At 41.5% G+C, this 24,348-nt stretch overlaps 1 protein-coding gene across 2 annotated transcripts; it reads left to right on the plus strand.

The window, feature by feature from the left end:
• Positions 1–2,082: 2,082 nt before the first annotated feature.
• Positions 2,083–22,970, plus strand: RASSF9 (Ras association domain family member 9). Of its 2 annotated transcripts, none has more exons than XM_068272782.1 (2): positions 2,083–2,197; positions 21,378–22,970. In XM_068272782.1, exons 1-2 carry the CDS (start codon positions 2,148–2,150, stop codon positions 22,603–22,605), a joined length of 1,278 nt encoding a protein of 425 aa, XP_068128883.1. In that variant the 5' UTR covers positions 2,083–2,147; the 3' UTR covers positions 22,606–22,970. The 2 variants fall into 2 exon arrangements, with proteins under 2 accessions (XP_068128883.1, XP_068128884.1); XM_068272783.1 differs by having other exon boundaries at positions 21,393–22,970.
• The last annotated feature ends 1,378 nt before the right edge of the window (positions 22,971–24,348 follow it).

Genomic DNA, 24,348 nt, shown 5'->3' on the forward strand with positions numbered 1-24,348 from the left:
TAAAAAGAGCTAATAAATTTTTTTTTGTACTGGATGGTGCCGACCCTTTGTGTGAAGAATACCAGATTATTTCCAATTATACTCCAAGGGACAGATCTTGCACATCCTTGGAAGTCCATTGGTGCTTAACTGTGTGACTCATTACCTCCTCTGCAGGTGAACATGGTACATTCCAGCTGCTTAAAGTAATGCTGAGCTGCAGAAATGCAGCACTGGCTCTATAAGACACAGAGATTTTTCCTCCCTATTTTGGGGGGGGGGGGGGTGAAAAAGTGTGTCTTAAGGAACAAAAAATATGGTGCTTAAAAAATGTAATTCTGTTCTGAATACTGCATTACAGGAGGCACATGCAGTTTTAGAGCAGGTGCACCCTATTTTGGGGGGGGGGGGGGGGTGAAAAAGTGTGTTTCTAAGGAACAAAAAATATGGTGCTTAAAAAATGTAATTCTGTTCTGAATACTGCATTACAGGAGGCACATGCAGTTTTAGAGCAGGTGCAGAGACAAGCAATAAAATGGATCAGAAGGTCTCATTTACCAGGAAAGGTTAGATACATTGGGCTTGTTTATCGTGGAGAAAAAACACCTGCTGTTGATCCAAGGATTTAATCTGATTGTCATCTGGAGTCAGGAAGCATTTGTTTTTCCCTTGTCGTAGCCTCGTAAGGGGTTTTCACCTTCCTCTAGATCTACTGAGATATGTGAAGGAGCAGACTAGTGTTGTACCTTATTTTCAGGTTAAACTCAATGCACTCAAGTACACTTCAAATTCAAAATTAGCACATTAGTGACCATTAAAGGGAACCTGAGATAACAAGAAAAAAAATCATACATACCTTAGGCTTCCTCCAGCCCCCTCCGACCTGATCGCTTAGCACAGTCTTCTGCCTCCTGGATCTTCCGTAAGGGCTTGCGGTGTTTTCGGCAGTACTACTGCACAGGTGCTGAACTCTTCTGGTTTCGGGAGCGAGACGGGGGAGCATGTGCAGCTGCAATGTGTATGCACTGACTGGCCCCATGTGGTCGATGATATCGGGACTCCTTACAGAAGATCCAGGAGGCGGAAGACAGTGCTGATTGAGTGATCAGGTTGGAGGGGGCTGGAGGAAATCCCAGGTATGTGTGATTTTTTTTTCTTGTTATCTCAGGTACACTTGAAATGCCATCAAAGTTAAATGTATTAGATCTGCAGACTTAGAGAAACAGTACAAAGGGTCCAATCCTATAGATGATTGTATATGAAGAGTAGAGCTGAGTCAGTAGGCAACACAATCTAATTAATTCAGGTTGTATATGAAGAAATAAAACTAAATCAAGGTTTGACACTGGATTCTATGGTTTTACTGTCAAGCTGTTAGTTAATGTGCATTTCAGAGTGCAGAACATTGGGGAAAAGGCACATATCCACTGCACTTTCTTTATCATCTTTCTGAATCCAAGCAGGGCTTTTCAGGGCCTGCTGCGAAAACCGCACAGCACCAAAACTTGGCGCTGCTATAGCAGTCATGGTATAGTCCGTGCCCAATGCTTAGGGTAATTCGGGGATGCGGAAACATCTCCCTCCGAGCTGCGATGACTCTGAATGGGAATAGCATTTAACCCCCCTCCACACCGAATTTGTGCGGCAGTAGGGTGAGCCATCATTCGACTTACCCTTTGCCAAAATGCCCCAGTGCCAGGACACCTTGTACGCATCTACATTTTTATTTATTGAGGAGGAGGGATTTTTTTTGTGTGTGTGTGTTTAAGTTGAGATGAAACCAGGACGTTTTTATTAAATATAAATCTTGAACTAACATGGTAATGTAACTATAAATTTATTCTGAATTCTACAAATACTTCCTTTCACCTCCCTAGCTGACCACACTGGAGGTGCTGCAAACAAAATTACTTTTTCAAACTTATACATTTCAGATGAGAGCAGTGTGTATAAAAAGTACAGCCATCATTGAGATTCACAGGCTAATGACTGCAGTTCTCTGAATCTGGGCACATTTCCAAAGGTGTAACATGAACACTAGTTCAAAAGCAGCTGAAGTTGCTCAACTTCTTTCTATTCTGCTTAGTTAACTGCGTAACAGGGGCAGAGGAAAGATTAACTTCCAGCAGCAAGTTACTGCATTGTGCTGTAATTCTGCTCAGCTCATTATGGATCTTCATAAGAAGCATACATCTAAGCGGGCAAACCAGAAAACTAGGTAACCAAACTGAAGCTTCTTTTAATGAGTGAAAAGAATCTATAGACTTACTTCTTAAAGCTTTGTAACAGTAACAAACCTTTAAACAGCACAGTCCTTTCTCGCTGACTGTGATTGTATTGAAGGTACATCATATTCTAGTTATCTAGATCTAGCAATGTGTTAACATTAATTCTGTCACATAATGAAGGTGGTTTATGAATACAGAGAAATCATTTCAATATATAGTAATAAATAAATGGGAGGAAAAGTTTTTCTTTGTTTCTTACTATTAGCTAAAAGAGAACTTGTGTATATATATATATAAAAAAGAGTGCTGCACATGTTGAATTTGTGTTAAAGCATGCAGTTTCGAGAGCTATCATCACGACTCTGATCCCAATGTACTGATTCATCTTGAACAAGAATACGGCTAGTAAAGTGTGCAAGGTTTGGACTTTTTTCCCGGCTATTAAGTCATTTTGTAATTAATTCAAAATTCAGAGATAGCCACCGAGTTTGCTTTCTTTAATACAAATTTTGCAAAGGCAGCTTCATTTCTGTGCATATAGGTGCACTTTAAACATATTCACATACATTGCATGCAATAGTAAGTGTTGTCATTTATACTACTAAAAAAAATGTTATATCTGCTTTTTGCATTTCAACCCTGGTGATATGACAAGACAATCTAAAAATCAGAATTGAATCAGACAGTAGCCAAAATCCAAACAAAACTCACACAACTTTATTTTCATATTTTTCTTTAAAAAAAAAAAAAAATAGCACATTTGCTGTACTTTGGGGCACACTAAAGTTGGATTGTTTCTGTTAATGCATAATCAAAAATTGATTTTTTTTTTGTAGCTATTTAAAAATAAACTTAAGCAACTTAGACCAAATGTGTTAATTAAAAAAGAAAAATAGTATTAATTTGCTTCACTAAAAAGTATGACTATCCGGGCAATTGAGATGCTGTCTCTAATCATTCTAATATGCAAGTGTAAGGTTGGTTAAACATCATACTTATACATAACAAAACCTAAGTGATTTTTATGTTCCATTTTATATTAAAGGAGAGCTCCAGCAAGGGCAATTGGACTAGGAATCAAATAGGAATAACATCTGTTTTTTATATATTTTGTGTCCTTCAAACATCATCAACAGAAAAACTTCTGGGTGTTTGTCTTTACTTAGCATCAAGACGAATGCTGCCCAAACAAACATTGCTTTTCTATTCAGTTTGTGCAGATTTAACCACTTTGATCAAATTGGATGGAAATTGATTCCTTTAAATGTCAGATCGATCAAATTTTTGATAGATTTTTTACCAAAAATCTTTTGAAAGGACAGGTCGGAAGATCTAGGTCGATTGTGGTCAGGATAGGAGAGGTGGTACATTGATGGCACATAGCGGTGCACTGTATTGAACAGTTTAATAGATTCCCTGCTTGGATCTATTAAATTTTGATGACCAGTTTGTGGTAGGAATTGATTGTTGTTTAAAAATTATTTTTAATAAATGATATACATTGAATTATATAACTTAAAATACATTTTAAACTTCAAACCATTTTTTAAGTGCCTGCACTATCTTATAACATGCCAAAAAAGGCTCCTAGCCTTTCTAGTATGTATGATGATGTTGTCAGGGCTTTTTTCATAGGTCGAGAGTTGTGGGAGTTTCTGATAATTATGCATACTGTAATATGTTTGAAAAAACAGACAGATCCAAGCAGAGATGGATTTAGGTGAAATGGGGCCCTAGGCAAGTTAGCCATTTTTGCCCAACAATAATGGTCACCTGACTTTTTTGGTAAGATTTGGTGGGGGTAGCATCAACCAGGCCCCTGGCAACTGACTACATTACCTTGTGATTAATCGAGCTCTGAGTCGAAGTACCCAGCAAGTTTTCGGACCAGCTCCCTCTAGGGTTACCTTTAAGAATATAATAAAAATAAAGTGTAAACAATTCACATAAAACCAGCATATTGGTTTTGTCCTTTCCCCACCTGCATCACCATCACACGAGCAAAGTCAGATGTAGGGGGAGCACTCTCCATTGGGGGCTACCTTTGCATATATCTGCCCTGTGCAATAATAACTAAGCAGCATTTTAAACCTGTGCCTGCTGCTATGTTTCTTGGTTGATCTTAAACTATGATGTTTCTATCAGCAGCAGCATTGTTTGGTGGCTATGTGGATTGACATGGAGTCAGGTTGCACTGTGCTGGTCATCACTTTTTATGTGAATACCAAAGTCAGATGTGACTGATATTGATTGTCTGTTGCTCTCTATACAACTATCTTACCTTTACTGTATGGCAGCAAAATTGGGCCTTTTTGTACTCACAAAGATTACCAGCAAAAGCAGCAAGTTACGTTCTAAGGAAAGATTACATTTTCATTTGTGATATTAATATTTTTAAGCCTAAATATAACTGATAAAGAAAAATAAATAAATAAAGAGCACACTATACATTCCATTTGACAATTACCGTCTTTACACTCCTTTGAATGCATTGAGAAGTTCTGTCTGCAACATGAAAAATGCCACTGAAACTAAACCTGCCCAACCAGTTAGTACAGTGGATTTTCAGCAGAAAAAGGCTGTTGTATAAAAGAAAGAATGAGAATTCTTAGGTCACAAAAAATGCTTTTCACAATTACAAAAGCTTAAAGAATAAAAAAAGAAAAAAAATGTCTTTATTGCAAAACCCTTTGATCCTAACAGTATCATATGAACCTATTTCTTGTTTTGCTACTGACTGAGTAACTTATTCCTTGTTAAGTTCAATTCCAAGTAATAATTTTACTTTTGTTTATAGATAGGGTTTTAGCCTTCTATGCTATAAATGTGCACTAAATCGTACATGCAAAGAAGAAAAGATACGTGCACCATCCATCCTCAGCTACTCGTGTTTATTTGCAGTGGTATAGATCCATCACAAAGGAACCATGATTACAGTGTCAGATCATCATACTGGCCTGTGTGGCAATGGTGGTGAAGGAGGTGGGTGGCGGACAGTAGCGGGGGAGAAGCGACGGCCGTTTCGTGTCAAACAGACACTTGGTCACGCTGCGTTCCGTGGAATTCAGTTATTGGAATCAGCCAACATCTTAAATAGTTGCTCAGGAGGAAGGGTGGTCTGGAAGTGACTAATTCTTGGGTGTTTTACCTAGCTTTGCAGGTGCAGCATATTGTAGGCTGAAAGGTTGCTGATATGTTGGATTCCAGTAGGTTGTTATATTATGTTTCGATTTCCATTTTACATGGAGGCTGGGGTATGTAGCTCAATGGGGGCCTGTGTTCCCACTCGTGTATTAATGCAGACAATTTGGAATAGGCTTAGACTTATGCAGGCGGTTGGCGGTATTATGAGCTATACTCTGCTCTTTGGTAATGAACATTAATGAATGTTGGTAATGTTTGCAGACATGCAAACATTCATTGCATCAACCCTAACTAAAGGATTAGGAGCACATATCTTGACGTCCTCTCCTGGGACAGATAGTGTATCAGACAAAACTCACAAGGGAGATAACAAAATATATTCATGTACACCATGTACACATGATGCAATGAATGTTTGCATGCATGTCTGCACTATGCATGTTACAGGGCAAGAGTTAAAACACCTACGAATACCTGGGTACTTTTTCACAGGTTACTACACAAGGGAATGCATTATTTTGTAACTAACACCCCGGCTTTTAACTTAGCTGTAGGGATAGCAGTGCTGCCTGGATGATTGATTCCTGTGAATGCATTTGTTTACATTTGCATGTGAGTGCTAAGTGTTTTTTTGCCTTTTTCTGGCCACACCTCCTTAAGCACCACCTTAATAGTGTATTTAAATGTCCTGTCTTAAGGTGATGTGCCTGCATTTATGTGGTTTTTTTTTGTTACTGACTGTTGTGGCCAGGGTTTAACCTCCCCGGTGGTCCATTTGTTTCTGTAATTATGGGTCTAAAAGCAGCTCATTTTTATCAAGAATTTTAGGTCTCCAATACTTAAAGGGAAGGTTCAGGGACTGTTAAAAAAAAAAAAAAATCCGCATCCACTTACCTGGGGCTTCCTCCAGCCCGTGGCAGGCAGGAGGTGCCCTCGGCGCTGCTCCGCAGGCTGCCGGTGGTCTCTGGTGGCCGACCCGACCTGGCCAGGCCGGCAGCCAGGTTGGGCTCCTTCCGCATTCCAAAATGCGCCTCACGGCGGTGCGCTGACATCATCGGACGTCCTCCGGGCTTTACTGCGCAGGCTCAGAACTCGGGTCGGCCACCGGAGACCACCGGCAGCCTGCGGAGTGGCGCCGAGGGCACCTCCTGCCTGCCACGGGCTGGAGGAAGCCCCAGGTAAGTGGATGTGGATTTTTTTTTTTTTTTTAACAGTCCCTGAACCTTCCCTTTAAAGAGAATCTATACTCTAAAATTCTTACAATAAAAAGCATACCAGTCTATTTATTATGTTCTCCTGGGCCCCTCTGTGCTATTTCTGCCACTCCCTGCTGCGATCCTGGCTTGTAATTGCCAGTTTTAGGCAGTGTTTACAAACAAAAGACATGGCTGCAACCAGAGTGCGATAGGCTGAGAGGAGCTCAGTCTTTGACTCACACAGAGCCTGCAGGGGGCGTGAAAAGGGTGTGTATAGCTTCTATCCTATCACAAGCAGAGCAGCACATTCTTGCCTGAGCCTGACAAAGTCGTCAGAGGAAAGAAGATTAGATTATATAACTGAGATAATACAGTCACTGTGCGACTATACCGTATGTACAGATATACCTAATACACCTCCCGCGTGTGGTATATTTTGAAACAGGGAATGGCACAGATCGGGGCAGTAGAAGCGTGATTCCTTTCAGATATTTTTTCCCTTTGCTATCAGTCTTAGGCAAAGTGTAGTCAAAATCCAGACAGAGGTCAGTGCAGGCGGCAGGCAGAGAATAGTCATAATGCAGGCAGAGGTTGGTGTAGGCGGTAGGCAGAGAGTAGTCAAAAGCCAAGCAGAGATTGGTGCAGACAGCAGGCAGAGAGTAGTCAAAATTGAGACAAAAATCGTCAGTGAAGCAGATCAGCAGAAGCACTTTGCTTCTTGTTAACATTCTGTGCTTTAAAATGAGCTTATCTGCCATCTCTGCCATGGCAGTCATGTGACACAGGAGAGATTAAATTATAACTTGTGGTTAGAGACAAATGAGGGGGAATTAGACAGACTAAATTCTCTTACATACATACAGGCTGCATTTTGCTATGGTTACCTCTTGTTTTCAATCAGAAGAGAAGAGTCTTTGATGTAGCAGGGCTAGTCCCTGCGAAACAGCTGTCAGACTTGTCCTTCCCCCACTGCTGTAAGCTTTTTGTGTCAACCCAGCCACAATAAAGGGTATTTTAGCAGCTGTGCCCATCTCCTTCTTCTCTTCTGATTGAAATCGTGAACTACCATTGGAGCACGCTGCAGGTAAGGCCTTTGTGGCAGTATCCACCCCTGCTGCATTTTGTGCAAGTGCTTTTTCCTCTCCATATTTGCTGTTACCTTTTGTCCTGTGCAAAAGTTCAGGTCCACTTTAAATTCCTCCACTGCTCCTGATGACATCACGCCGTACGCATAATGCTGTACACGTATCGCCGCACCACCACTCTGATTGGCTGCTGGGATCCCTCAAGAAGAGCGGGGAACATGGGGATCCCGGTGGCAGGGAGGAGAAGCCTGGAATATCGCTAGGCAGCTCCAATCACGCGTGGGCCTAGGAATGCTGTTGAGAGCCAGGTATGAGCTGAGCTGAGGGTTACCGCTCCTGTCATATTTGTCTCCCTTCCACCAGGGAGTTTAATCTGGTGCACTCCCTTCTTCCCCTGTCTGACTACTGTCAGTAAGCACACAACTTATGCTGGTGTGTGCATGGAGTACAAGAATATATTTTGTTATCTCCCTTGTGAGTTTAGTCTGATGCACTGTCTGTTACAGGAGAGGAGATCAAGATGTGTGCTCCTAATCTTTTAGATAGGTTTAATGCAATGAATGTTTGCATGTCTGCACTATGCATGTTACAGGACCAAAGTTAGGACACCTACAAATACCTGGGTTCTTCTGCGCAAATGACTATGCAATGGAATGCATTCTTTTGTAACTAAGACCCTGGCTTTTAACTTAGCTTTAGGGATAGCAGTGGTGCCTGGATGATTAATTCCTGTGAATGCATTTGTGAGAAAATTTGCATGCGAGTTTGCTAAGGGTTAACGGTTTTAAGCTTTGTGCAATTGTCTGGTCTATGGCAGGGAATGGTTCCAATGGTTTAGGAGAGTAAGTAATATTGGACATAAAGGTGTCTCCTACCTGTCCTGATCCTTAGCTTTCTCCTTCCATGGTCAGGATTTTCATGGGCTACTGAATGATGGGGAGCTCAAGGATGAGGTGCCAATATCTTTTTCCTTCCAGATCTGTTTTTCTGAGTCTGCTTCATGGAGAGTGGCTGCTGCAAGGTTTGTGTTGCATGAAGGGAGAGAGAGTGAGGAGCTTCCCAGTTTGAGTAGCAGTGGTATCTTTGAAGGCCCTGTTCTCTGAGGCTGAGAACAAATTGGTGATTTTTCTTGGCTTTACACCACTTTTCTTCCATTTACCCAGCACGTTCAAGTGCTCTGGAGGCTCCGATAGCAATTGGATTAGGTGGGGGAACTGCAGAACTGCTGTGGGCAGATGTATTGGAGCTATTTGCAGAGGGCAGTAGAACTACACGGCCATTCCAGGTATGCAGCATTACACCAGGTCCCCTAAGCACATTTAACTTTACCCTCCATATTCTGTTCTAAAGATTTTGAGACAGGTGGTTACAAAAAATGTCTTAATGACATTGGTAAAGGAGAACAGTTACAAGTGCAACACATGGTTGTGAAATAGAAATATGGCATTCTGATATCCTTGTTCATGTGTCCCTACATACATAAAGCAATAACTGCATTACATCTAGTGTTGAGCATTTAAAAACTGGACGTCCTGCTCTGTGCAGTCAATTGATCATAAAATGAGATGGAAATTTTTCCACAGAGAATCACCAAATTAAAAGTAAAGATGCAGAGATGTGAAATTGGAACTTCCTAGTTCCAAATTACATTTAAAAATATATTTACTGACTACTGTCAAAATTGTATAGCACTGTTATAGCAAGTTTGTTACAAATGCTTCAAATATATCCTGTCCTTCACTTACAGCAGAATCATTGTTTAAAATAGTTACTGCGCTCCTTTTACCCATTTTCATTTTAAAACGCAATGAAATTGTAAGATTATATTTTCCAAAGTGAGAAAGAATGTCTCTGAGCCATACACGTAAGAGCTGCATCAGCACCATAGAAATCAATTTTTCCTACCGAATGATACAGCAACATACAAAAAAGAAGAAAACTTTCTCAAGAATTTATTTCTGGATGAAAATGTGAATAACTGATTTCCTTATCATGGAGCCTGAGAAAAGGAACATCAATGGATTTTGATTCTTATTCAAAATGTAACAACTAATGTGATGGCTAGAAAAGAAATGATATGCCCTTCATGCAAAGCTGAACATGCTTAGTGATCATGGCAACAAAGGGATAGGCATTGTGAAAGTATGAGGAAGTACAGTCATAAATGAAGAAAGTAAATAAACGTCAGTTTCCCTGCTGACTTTCTTCCGAAGTTAGAATACACAGAACTAAAATGATTTATTCATAGTTTCCATTATATGAGAATTGGCCAAGCAGCTTGGAAATTAGTTTCTGCCCTAAGCAAATTTATTCAGTTCCTTTTTTTCCAAAGATCTAATAGTATATATAGTTTATTCTCTTTTCTGTAAATGAATTGACTGAAAAAGGTAAAGTTTGTAATGGCAAAAACAAAGAGTATTGCTAAGTGTTTTTATCCCTTTATTCTTTTTAAATGCATGTAATGTTTTGTATGTACTTAACCAGCTGAAAATGGGATGAACAAATTATCTGACTTATTTAAATATAAGATTTATTAGTCCCCCAAATTAACTGCTATATAAGATCTGAAAAAAAACAACATAGTTCTTGCCATCAGCATGAATCAAACCTTTTACAACATTTTTCTACAGCAGAAAAAGATCAGATTTCTGATGGTTGATGTATTTAAACAACATAAAAATTAATTAAAAGTACTTGAGTTTTTATCAACTCCCCACAGAGCAAGAACTTTCCGATGTGCTGAACATGCTGGGAAGCTCTCATGGAACGTTTGGCATTGAGAAAAGCTTTTCCCCAAATTTTTGCAAGTATGCATTTTATTTACATACAAAAATTGTATCTCAAGCCCCTTTTACAATTTTGCGGTGCAATTGTTATATGATCACACTGCACCAGTCCTGATAAGTTGGACCACGTGGTACCGCAGTGGTGCAACAAAATCAGTGAGGCATACTTTCTATTGAAAGCTTCAATTTCAGAGTATACACACAAGTCACCCGGTAACACACTGCATGCACTGGTCCCACAATGGGATACTGCGCTTTGGTATGGCACAATGCACAGCTATGCACACAGTGTAAAAGGGGCCTAAAACTAGTTATACACTTAAAGACTTTCACCCAATGTTCTAAAATGATTGATACCTGCTGATTTATCATTTCTACCACACACAACATATCCATTTTTAATAGATTCCAGCAGAGAATCCAATGAAAATCGATCAAACTGCAGTGTTGTACTGGTTAATGCAGTGAATGCTAAGGGCAATGAATCTATTTCAGCTCCTGACCCGATCAACCTAGCTTTTCCAAACTGTCTAATCAATATTTTTGATCAATGTTTGGTCAAAATTGATGAAAATTTGATCTAACATTTAACTTTTTTTCTGACCACGTCACGCCGATGGGCGTAAAGTCCTGCGGCAGCCCCAGGACCGCCTAATGCCGATTGGCGTTAGAGTCCTGTAATTTGCATGAGATCGCGCGCGCACTGCGCGCGTATCTCATGCTCGGAGGGTGGAGCTCCGCCCCCTCTTCAGTCTCCGAGCGGCTATTGCCGCTCGGGAGACTGTTAGACGGTGATCACGCTGTCTATTTACACTGTGCAGCACTGCGATCGGCAGCAGCGCTGCACTGTGGACAGCCGTGTGACACGGCTGTCCCCCTGGGAGACAAGAGAGCGATTGGCTCTCATAGGCAGAAGCCTATGATAGCCGATCGCCGTAATTGGCTGGCTGTGTGGAGGGAGGGAGGGAGGGAGGGAAGGGTTTTGAAGAAACAGGGGTTTTTATTAAAAAAAAAAAACAATAATATTTATTATAAAAAAACAAAGATGGGGGGAGTGATCAGACCCCACCAACAGAGAGCTCTGTTGGTGGGGAGAAAAGGGGGGGGATCACTTGTGTGCAGTGTTGTGCGGCCCTGCAGTTTGGCCTTAAAGCTGCAGTGGCCAATTTTACTAAAAATGGCCTGGTCACTAGGGAGGTTTAGCCCTGCAGTCCTCAAGAGGTTTAAGAAACTGATTCCCATCCAATTTGATCAGAGTGATCGAATCTGCAGGGAATCAAATTGGAAAAATGCCTTATTACACTACAAATAACAATCTATCTATCTATCTATTTATCTAATCTAAAAGAGGAAGACTTATGCTGCTAGGTACACACCATACAATTTTCTGTTGGATTTTCTGTTAGATTTACCTGTCAGATAGATAATTTCCAACATGCTGTAAATTATCTATCTAACCATCTATCTGTCTAGCAATTAGGCATTGTTCTACTCAGCAGGAGATAACCAGAAGACAATGCACCAGAGATAATGACTATCAAGCGCCAACATATTACGCAGCGCTGAAGATGGATGCCTTCAATGATAAAATTCCGACATGTCCGATATTTCGCTCGATTCATTTCGGCTCGATTTCTTATAGAAGTCAATGGAAAAAAGATAAGAAAAACGAGTGGAAGATAAGAGAATCTATGGGGTATATACCCTGCATGGAACTTAACATTTTTATCTTAAAAGGGCAATTTGACTATCATTTTAAAGCTGTTCCAATGCTGAAAGTCTTTAATGTCACCAAAGTATGGGTTTTCAGTTAAAGAGGAGCTGTCAGCCATACTATCTCAGAACCCCCCCCCCCCCCCCCCCCTCACACACACACACACACACACACACACACACACACACACACACACACACACACACACACACACACACACACACACACACACACACACACACACACACACACACACACACACACACACACACACACACACACACATACACATATATATAAGTAGATAAATACTTGCTCTACTTATATAACATATGTATTGCACTGTCCACATTTTGATTTTAGTGATTTTTCTACAGTAAAAAAAGAAAAAATCCTTCTTAGCATTTCCCATTTTACGTGTTGCTATTTTGAAGCAAATACTGATGTCATTTCCTCCCTTACTCTCCTCTGCCTGATTTGCCCTCCCTTCTCTATAGAAAATGCATTGTCTCAGCATGAGAAATATTGGCCAATCAGAGAGGAACAGAGATGTGGGAGGAGAAAAATGGAGGGAAAGAGGCTTTAGCCAATCAGGCTGCATTAGTTAAGTTTGAGGGGAAGTAGAGAAGCAGAGTTGCCATGCAACTTTCTTTTTGTGTACCAAATTTTGTGTGTACCAAATAAGAGCCAGGTAAACTGGGGAATGATCATTTATCAACAAGAAAAGTAATAGTGATTTTAACTTTTTGAATTGTCTGGTTATCATCCTTATTACTTGTTTACCAGATAAAAATAAAGAATTGATTTTTGATGTTATGCCTGACAGTTGCAACCTAGTATAAATATATAAAACTGGCAATAATCTCACATTACAGCTCGTTGTACATGACAGTAATACTATGGAGAACAATGGTCCACCAGCCTCAGGATATATGTTGCAAATTCCTCGGGGAGTCCTACTAGGATGAGGGGTCCATCACACCTCTCAATGTATACAGTCTCAAAAGCAGAACACTCTCCATACAGGACTCGACCCTCCAGGGATGTAATATCCAATGTTGTATTTTATTTTATTGTTGCGGATGTAAAAAGTATACAATGATAGCACGATGTTTTCGAGCACTTGAGAAAGGGCCACTGCCCGAAACGTCGTGCTATCATTGTATACTTTTTATATCCGCAACAATGAAATAAAATACAAAATTAGATATTACATCCCTGGAGGGTCGAGTCCTGTATGGAGAGTGTTCTGCTTTTGAGACAGTAATACTATGGAGTCCAGAAATTCCCATACACAGAGAAGGGGCCCTTGCTACTTTCTTTGCTCATTTGGACTAACCGAATGATTGACAGGAGGTTCTAATTCACCTATTTGGCAGTTTCTGCTAGGAACACTTTGACTGTGTTTTCTAATCATACAAAATCAAGCTGAGGTAATGTTTGCTATTAATCCTTGCAATGTATATTAGTGTTGGGCGAACAGTGTTCGCCACTGTTCGGGTTCTGCAGAACATCACCCTGTTCGGGTGATGTTCAAGTTCGGCCGAACACCTGATGGTGTTCGGCCAAACTGTTCGGCCATATGGCCGAACTAAGAGCGCATGGCCGAACGTTACCCGAACGTTCGGCTAGCGCTGTGATTGGCCGAACGAGTCACATGTAGTGTTGGGCGAACATCTAGATGTTCGGGTTCGGGCTGAACATGGCCGCGATGTTCGGGTGTTCGAGCCGAACTCCGAACATAATGGAAGTCAATGGGGACCCGAACTTTCGTGCTTTGTAAAGCCTCCTTATATGCTACATACCCCAAATTTACAGGGTATATGCACCTTGGGAGTGGGTACAAGAGGAAACATGTTTTAGCAAAAAGAGCTTATAGTTTTTGAGAAAATTGATTTTAAAGTTTTAAAGGGAAAACTGTCTTTTAAATGCGGGAAATGTCTGTTTTCTTTGCACAGGTAACATGCTTTTTGTCGGCATGCAGTCATAAATGTAATACATATAAGAGGTTCCAGGAAAAGGGACCGGTAACGCTAACCCAGCAGCAGCACACGTGATAGAACAGGAGGAGGGTGGCGCAGGAGGAGAAGGCCACGCTTTGAGACACAACAACCCAGGCCTTGCATGAGGACAAGAAGCGTGCGGATAGCAATTTGCGTTTTGTCGCCATGCAGTCATAAATGTAATACAGATGAGAGGTTCAATAAACAGGGACCGGAAACGCTAACCCATCACAGATGTTCATTGTTCATGTTACTTGGTTGGGGTCCGGGAGTGTTGCGTAGTCGTTTCCAATCCAGGATTGATTCATTTTAATTTGAGTCAGACGGTCTGCATTTTCTGTGGAGAGGCGGATACGCCGATCTGTGACAATGCCTCCGGCAGCACTGAAACAGCGTTCCGACATAACGCTGGCTGCCGGGCAAGCCAGCACCTCTATTGCGTACATTGCCAGTTTGTACCAGGTGTCTAGCTTCGATACCCAATAGTTGAAGGGTGCAGATGGATTGTTCAACACAGCTATGCCATCTGACATGTAGTCCTTGACCATCTTCTCCAGGCGATCGGTGTTGGAGGTGGATCTGCACGCTTGCTGTTCTGTGTGCTGCTGCATGGGTGTCAGAAAATTTTCCCACTCCAAGGACACTGCCGATACCATTCCCTTTTGGGCACTAGCTGCGGCTTGTGTTGTTTGCTGCCCTCCTGGTCGTCCTGGGTTTGCGGAAGTCAGTCTGTCGGCAAACAACTGGCTAGAGGAGGGGGAGGATGTCAATCTCCTCTTTGAAGTCTCCACAAGGGCCTGCTGGTATTCTTCAATTTTGACCTGTCGGACTCTTTCTTCAAGCAGTTTTGGAACATTGTGTTTGTACCGTGGATCCAGAAGGGTATAAAACCAGTAATTGGTGTTGTCCAGAATGCGCACAATGCGTGGGTCGCGTTCAATGCAGTCCTAGGCCGAAGAGGTCATAGCCTAGGGTCACAAAAACCTGTTTATTTGGGCTATTTCAATGGTAGTGATGGTGACGTACATAAATCTCAGCCATGGCCGTTAGCAACGTCTGAATTTCACGAAATGTCTCATGCAGGTAGAAGACATATTGTTAGACTTGGATTCCAAAGATGGGGTCCCTACATCTCTGCAAACCAGAGTTACAGGGGTTCAAAATTGGTAAAATCCCCCATAGGCTTTCATTGGGCCTCCTATTTACAGTTCCAAAATCTCACATCTTTTCAAAGGGCAATTGATCAGCAGTGGCAAATTTTCTAGCATTGTAGGGACCCTTAGGGGAAACATGACTGGTGAGTTTCGGGCCCCTAGGCCGAAGAGGTCATAGCCTAGGGTCACAAAAACCTGTTTATTTGGGTTATTTCAATGGTAGTGATGGTGACGTACATAAATCTCAGCCATGGCGGTTAGCAACGTCTGAATTTCACGAAATGTCTCATGCAGGTAGAAGACATATTGTTAGACTTGGATTCCAAAGATGGGGTCCCTACATCTCTGCAAACCAGAGTTACAGGGGTCCAAAATTGGTAAAATCCCCCATAGACTTTCATTGCCTCCCTATTTCACTTTCCAAAATCTCACATCTTTTCAAAGGGCAATGGCTCAGCAGTACCAAATTTTCTAGCATTGTAGGGACCCTTAGGGGGATCATGACTGGTGAGTTTTGCCACTGCTGTGCCATTGCCCTTTGAAATGGTGTGAGATTTTGGAACGGTAAATAGTAGGCCCAATGAAAGCCTATGGGGGATTTTACCAATTTTGGACCCCTGTAACTCTGGTTTGCAGAGATGTAGGGACCCCATCTTTGGAATCCAAGTCTAACAATATGTCTTCTACCTGCATGAGACATTTCGTGAAATTCAGACGTTGCTAATGGCCATAGCTGAGATTTATGTACGTCACCATCACTACCATTGAAATAGCCCAAATAAACAGGTTTTTGTGACCCTAGGCTATGACCTCTTTGGCCTAGGGGCCCGAAACTCACCAGTCATGTTCCCCCTAAGGGTCCCTACAATGCTAGAAAATTTGGTACTGCTGAGCCATTGCCCTTTGAAAAGATGTGAGATTTTGGAAAGTGAAATAGGGAGGCAATGAAAGTCTATGGGGGATTTTACCAATTTTGGACCCCTGTAACTCTGGTTTGCAGAGATGTAGGGACCCCATCTTTGGAATCCAAGTCTAACAATATGTCTTCTACCTGCATGAGACATTTCGTGAAATTCAGACGTTGCTAACGGCCATAGCTGAGATTTATGTACGTCACCATCACTACCATTGAAATAGCCCAAATAAACAGGTTTTTGTGACCCTATGCTATGACCTCTTTGGCCTAGGGGCCCGAAACTCACCAGTCATGTTCCCCCTAAGGGTCCCTACAATGCTAGAAAATTTGGTACTGCTGAGCCATTGCCCTTTGAAAAGATGTGAGATTTTGGAAAGTGAAATAGGGAGGCAATAAAAGTCTATGGGGGATTTTACCAATTTTGGACCCCTGTAACTCTAGTTTGCAGAGATGTAGGGACCCCATCTTTGGAATCCAAGTCTAACAATATGTCTTCTACCTGCATGAGACATTTCATGAAATTCAGACATTGCTAACGGCCATAGCTGAGATTTATGTACGTCACCATCACTACCATTGAAATAGCCCAAATAAACAGGTTTTTGTGACCCTAGGCTATGACCTCTTTGGCCTAGGGGCCCGAAACTCACCAGTCATGTTCCCCCTAAGGGTCCCTACAATGCTAGAAAATTTGGTACTGCTGAGCCATTGCCCTTTGAAAAGATGTGAGATTTTGGAAAGTGAAATAGGGAGGCAATGAAAGTCTATGGGGGATTTTACCAATTTTGGACCCCTGTAACTCTGGTTTGCAGAGATGTAGGGACCCCATCTTTGGAATCCAAGTCTAACAATATGTCTTCTACCTGCATGAGACATTTCGTGAAATTCAGACGTTGCTAACGGCCATAGCTGAGATTTATGTACGTCACCATCACTACCATTGAAATAGCCCAAATAAACAGGTTTTTGTGACCCTAGGCTATGACCTCTTTGGCCTAGGGGCCCGAAACTCACCAGTCATGTTCCCCCCAAGGGTCCCTACAATGCTAGAAAATTTGGTACTGCTGAGCCATTGCCCTTTGAAAAGATGTGAGATTTTGGAAAGTGAAATAGGGAGGCAATGAAAGTCTATGGGGGATTTTACCAATTTTGGACCCCTGTAACTCTGGTTTGCAGAGATGTAGGGACCCCATATTTGGAATCCAAGTCTAACAATATGTCTTCTACCTGCATGAGACATTTCATGAAATTCAGACGTTGCTAACGGCCATGGCTGAGATTTATGTACGTCACCATCACTACCATTGAAATAGCCCAAATAAACAGGTTTTTGTGTCCCTAGGCTATGACCTCTTCGGCCTAGGACTGCATTGAACGCGACCCACGCATTGTGCGCATTCTGGACAACACCAATTACTGGGTTTATACCCTTCTGGATCCACGGTACAAACACAATGTTCCAAAACTGCTTGAAGAAAGAGTCCGACAGGTCAAAATGGAAGAATACCAGCAGGCCCTTGTGGAGACTTTAAAGAGGAGATTGACATACTCCCCCTCCTCTAGCCAGTTGTACGCCGACAGACTGACTTCCGCAAACCCAGGACGACCAGGAGGGCAGCAAACAACACAAGCCACAGCTAGTGCCCAAAAGGGAATGGTATCGGCAGTGTCCTTGGAGTGGGAAAATTTTCTGACACCCATGCAGCAGCACACAGAACAGCAAGCGTGCAGATCCACCTCCAACACCGATCGCCTGGAGAAGATGGTCAAGGACTACATGTCAGATGGCATAGCTGTGTTGAACAATCCATCTGCACCCTTCAACTATTGGGTATCGAAGCTAGACACCTGGCACAAACTGGCAATGTACGCAATAGAGGTGCTGGCTTGCCCGGCAGCCAGCGTTATGTCGGAACGCTGTTTTAGTGCTGCCGGAGGCATCGTCACAGATCGGCGTATCCGCCTCTCCACAGAAAATGCAGACCGTCTGACTCAAATTAAAATGAATCAATCCTGGATTGGAAACGACTACGCAACACTCCCGGACCCCAACCAAGTAACATGAACAATGAACATCTGTGATGGGTTAGCGTTTCCGGTCCCTGTTTATTGAACCTCTCATCTGTATTACATTTATGACTGCATGGCGACAAAACGCAAATTGCTATCCGCACGCTTCTTGTCCTCATGCAAGGCCTGGGTTGTTGTGTCTCAAAGCGTGGCCTTCTCCTCCTGCGCCACCCTCCTCCTGTTCTATCACGTGTGCTGCTGCTGGGTTAGCGTTACCGGTCCCTTTTCCTGGAACCTCTTATATGTATTACATTTATGACTGCATGCCGACAAAAAGCATGTTACCTGTGCAAAGAAAACAGACATTTCCCGCATTTAAAAGACAGTTTTCCCTTTGAAACTTTAAAATCAATTTTCTCAAAAACTATAAGCTCTTTTTGCTAATTTTTTTTTCTCTTGTACCCACTCCCAAGGTGCACATACCCTGCAAATTTGGGGTATGTAGCATGTAAGGAAGCTTTACAAAGCACGAAAGTTCGGGTCCCCATTGACTTCCATTATGTTCGGAGTTCGGGTCGAACACCCGAACATCGCGGCGATGTTCGGCGAACGTTCTCGAACCCGAACATCTAGGTGTTTGCCCAACACTAATGTATATAGCTTAGCTGAAGGGACTGCTTTTATTCTCAGCTGAAGTGGAATTTTTCCTTAGAGCTTTAAAAAAATATAGAAAAAGGAAAAATATTTAAAGGTATTATTTATAGACTGCATTATTAAATGTAGAAAAGATTGCAAAATCTTAAACTTTCACTACAGTAAAATGAAGGCAAACGTTATCATTATTCACTTGCACAATATTTTGCTTGACTCACTAGTCTCACACCCAAAACATGTCTGGAGCCGTCAGTGTTGCCTATGTAATTTATTTATGAATTAACACTAAGCATGCACAAGCATTGTGAAGTATCTAATGCTGACTTTGGTCACGTTATGTTCAAAACATTTTGTGTATGATTTTTACTTTTAAAATAAATTTACATAGATTTTTAAAGGTACCATGCTCAGATTTTCTGCAATGCAAACTCTAAATATGTATCTATTAATCAGCCTTCAAATATTACAATATGTATTAGCTTCCCTTGCTGACTCATAACTTCCAGGACAGATGTAAATCAGGATTGTTGTAAACTCCTGATGACCTTAAGCTCTGTCAAATACGGGGTACTTCCCGATAACTAACCTTAAGATCACACCTAACAGATCACTTCTTAACTCAGAATCCTTACCTCTAAAACCTGTCAATTATAAAACATCTACATCTCAAATTCTAATCCTTTAACACTGATGCCTTATCTTAACTGATAACCCTAACTGATAGAAAAAAAGAAAATGACAAAGAATATGTTATCAGCAATATTTAAACACTGTTATCACATTTTTGTTTCGTTTTTTAACAGTGATTGCTGAAGCCAATCACTCCCATATTTGACTGTCACATAGTAGTGTATTACCCCCCTCTTTTTTGGACACATGGTGGTCTATCTATTCCATTACTAAACTCTTCTAACCACTCCTAAATCTTTACTGACTGATTTTAAACCTTAACCCCCTCCTTGAAACAATACACAAACCCAATGAATCCCTCTACATTATGCCTAATCCCGATAAAGCTTTTAAAAATGATACCTGACTATATGTGAACCATCCATGGGAGACGTGGGTTCAAATCTCGGCTCTGCCTGTTCAGTAAGCCAGCACCGATTCAGTAAGGAGTTTCTTGGGCAGTATCCTTAACACTGCTACTGCCTACTGAGTGTGCTCTAGTGGCTGCCTCGCAAGCACTTTGCGTCCGACAGGAGAAAGGCGCTATACAAATACTGCAATTAAATCTAAAAGATGCCTTATCCTAACACCCCACTTAAACTGTTAAAATGATTAAGATGATCATTAAACACTTCACTAAATGTGGCTGAATGTTAATTTCTCCTCCCCCATTAAATCGATACCTTAATAGTAACTGACCCCTTAAATAATGTCTAAGCATAATCACTTTTTTTAAACTCTGGATGAATGATAGGATGTGGCACTTCTCAGAATGGACAGAAATGGATGTCTGGATACTTAGGAGGAAGATGGACTCACTATTATTATAATTATTATTAATCAGATTTCTATAGCTCCAACATATTACACAGCGCTTTACAAAAAATAAGGTTACAGACAGTGATGATAATATGGGTGACAGGCAACACAATACAGGTAATAAGCAATAATACACACAATGCTAGATCATGCACTGACGTAGTAGTCCAAGTAATGCAAGTTAATGTTATTCTGTGAGTAGAATTCATGATCTGGTAGGATCCCGGGGGGGGGGGTGTCTTGGTCGATAGAGGGGTTGCCGAAGGTTTACAATCTTAACAATTGCTGGTGCACCAACTTCTTTAAAGCCCCATCTACACGGAGGGACATTGTAGCGATCCGGCGGCTCGATTAGCCGCCGGATCGCCTCTTCCGCGTGCCCGCCGCATCCCCGCTCGCCGCGTGTGCGCCGCATTCGATTCCCCGCTCGTGCTTGCTCGTCCCCGCCAGCGCCGCTTATCTCCCGCACGATTCCCTGCCATTGTCCCCTCGCGGGGATCGAGCAGGGAATCGGCGGTGCGAAGATCCGTCCTGCCGGATCTTATCAATCGAGCCGCATCAGTGGCTCGATTGATAAGGAGCATCGCGGCCGCATCTACGCGTGTAGATGCGGCTTTAAAAACACTCACCTGTGTGTGTCCAATTCATCACCACTCTGCAAAACATCCTCTGCAGCACTGTTGAGGCTAAACACTGGCACCCAAGTAAACTGGACCTCAGTCACATGCTTTAGGGGGTTTTCTATTTATATCAGTTTTATTAACAAATGTTTACTTTACTTTAACTCCTCTTATAAACTCAAGCACTACCTTTGTATGACATTGATTATCTAAACAATAATATGTGTAGGTATCGCATGTGCTTTATATAAGCACATTTAAATATTCACTCCAGTCAAAAACGTGCAGGTTGAGTATAAGTTTTTTTATAATCTTTAAATAGATGTAATCAGTAATTCAAGTGAACACAAACTAATATAAAAGTGTATGGTTTTCTTTGCTCAACTTCACTGATTTTTAGTTTTTATCTTTTTAGATCATCAGATGAGGATGTTGAATTTGGAAGTGACCAGATTACAGTATGGATTGGCAATGAAGAAAAAGTTATTTGTGGATTAACAAAGCATACATCTACTGCAAATGTTATAGATGCACTTCTTGAAGAGAAACAGACTGTAAGGGATAAGAGTCCTTCGCTCTTGGACAACCATAGAGAGTACTGTATCGTTGAAAGCTGGAAAGGGTTTCACCGTATTTTACCACCTTCTTCAAAAATCCTAAAGGTTTGGAAGGGATGGTCTGTAGAGCAATCTAACGTCAGCTTTAATCTAATTAAATCAGAACTTCTGAAACCTTGTTCAATATGGAGGACTGCGGGATGTCATAAAGTATCACGTAAGCATTTGAAAAATCCCAATTACACTGCAGCATCTGTTGTTAAATCTTTTCCAATACACAAACAGAAGAGAATTGTAAGAAAGACATTTCGAAAATTAGAAAAGATGAAAAAGGACATGGATCTTCGAGAAAAAAACAACATGGGAAAACTTCTTCATATTATCGATTCACAGGATCATACAATCAAACAATTCATAAGCAGAATTGAAGCCTTGGATAGACAAATAGAGGAACATGAAGCATGTATAGAGCTGGACATAGATGAACACCTGGTGCTCTCTAGCCACTTCAAAGAAGATGAATATAGGAAGAAGAAAAACATGTATTTGATAGACACAAGCAGTTATCAAGACTTACATATTACAGATGAAATAAATACTTGTTACATGCATATCAAGCCATGTTCTACTGACATTGTAGAGAATATATCTCCGGTGTCCATAAACCAATACTTAGACACATGTGTTGAAAGTGAAAAAGGGAACACAATATGGGAGACATATTTATTAGAGAATGTTAGACAAGCATTTGAAGAGAACCTACAACTGAGCCTAAGATTACATTCTTTGTTTAGTTGCATACAGAAGGAAATCAACCATCGAGATTATATACTGCTTAGACAAAGGGCAGAATATGAAATCCTAAAACAAGAACTGAACTTATTAAGTGGGTCAAACAAAACGCTGAGTTATACAGCTATAAAGCCATCCAATATGCCTTTAAATCCTGACAGTGGCAAGGAACTTGTTCATATTTCTGCTGCCTTGTCTAATATGCATATTCAGAGTGATACAGATTCAGATACAGGAATTAGTTCTACTCGTAGCCAAGACTCTGATCCTGCTCCATGAGAGCCATTGGCATTTCTCACATGAAGAACCATAATAGTTTGCATTAAAAAGCAAAGCAAGAACAAAGAAATAACAACATGGACCTTTTAAGGTCCCTGAATTTAGCATGCACTATTTCATCATTTTCATTTAGAATTTAGCAAAACTTGCCTTTGGTACAAACACCATAAAAACTGTTTTGAAAGCTTTTGTCTGTCACAATCTGTTCACCACTTCCTGTCATGCATTTTTTTCCCTTTCCCTTTGGGGTTTCCTCCAGCCCCATCCGCTCAGATCGCTCCCATGCCGTCGCCCTCCGCTGTCTGCAGCTATGGGAACCGGGTCCTGTCATTTACGTCTGTTGGCTCCAGTCTACGCAGGAGAAGTGCGGCCTCTACATATCTCTCCAGCACTGCTAGAGAGATATGCAAACAGCGCACTTTTCCTGCGTAGACTGGCTCCAACTGACGTAAGTGACGGGACCCGGTTCCCAAAGCTGCAGGCAGCGGAGGATGGCGTGGGAGTGATCCGAGTGGATGGGGCTGAAAGAAGCCCCAAGTATGTATGATTTTTTTTACTTATTTCAGCTCTGGTAAACTTTAAACATGGCTTTCAGGAGAAACAATACTTACAAATATATCTGTTTTTGCAAACACATTTGATACTAATATTTACTTTTTATTTTAGTTTTAAAAAATAACAAAGTAACCTACTGATTTCAAATTAGTCATTAATCTTTTAATCAGCCATTCATGTGCGGTGGCTAGTGAATATGGGGCTATCTGGTCGTCCCAAATAGCCACCACCACCAGTGTACTGTACACTTTTCTCTGTTCATCTCAAATAAACTAATCTGAGCTTTTGATGTGAAAAGAGTTATGGACATTGATGCCTCTCTGTACGGTATGGCTACACTTCCCCCTGGGCAGAACGTGATCATATCCCACCTTGTAATCATTCAAGGCTGCAATGATGTACTAAGCTCAAGAACCACAATCTGCAGTCCTTCGGTTTATTGAGTTAGGCTTTCTGTGTTTCTGTGTATTAAATCTTTTGAACCTTAGTGACCTAACACTTCACTGTTTGCAAGCATTTGCTTCAGCATTCAATCAGGTTCAATCTCAAGTTCCATCCCCGGTGGTGGTCTCCAACAATTTTCAAATTTGATGCAGTGCTGCTAAATGAATTCTCTGTGGAAACATCAGTCAAGTTCCACCACAATTTCCACATCGTTTCTAGGTTTGTTAAGATCATCCATTATATATGAAGCCCATCTGATCTTCAAGTATACTCCTGTAAGATCCTCAGTGTATTTGCGGTGACAGAACGCCAAGACCCAGGCTGCAGCTTGGATTTCCGGGTCTCGGCGAGCCGCTGACGTCACTGGAGCACAGGGTGGCTCTCAGACGCCATTGGATAAGTGGAGGACGCGTTCCCAGTACGTGCTCCACAGATGTAAACAGTAGTGCACGTGTGCCTGCGTGTCAGCTAATTAGCTGACACACTGAATAACGATTGGTTTAGTTTAAATTCTGCTTTGTGTTGATTGGTTAGTTCTTGTATTTAAACTTAGAGAGCAACCCCAGTCATCACCCGTAATAGCATTAGCTGTGGCTTGTTGCTGGATATGCGTGCTCTTCCTGATTGATTCCTGTTGACGATTACTGCTTTGTATCCTGACCACGTTAACCTCTGATTGATCCCTGTTGCCGAGTATTGCTTGCATCCTGACCATGCTATCTCCATTGGATTCCCTGTTGCCAA

The sequence above is a fragment of the Hyperolius riggenbachi genome, chromosome 3, assembly GCF_040937935.1.
Source record: "Hyperolius riggenbachi isolate aHypRig1 chromosome 3, aHypRig1.pri, whole genome shotgun sequence".
NCBI classification, from domain to species: domain Eukaryota; kingdom Metazoa; phylum Chordata; class Amphibia; order Anura; family Hyperoliidae; genus Hyperolius; species Hyperolius riggenbachi.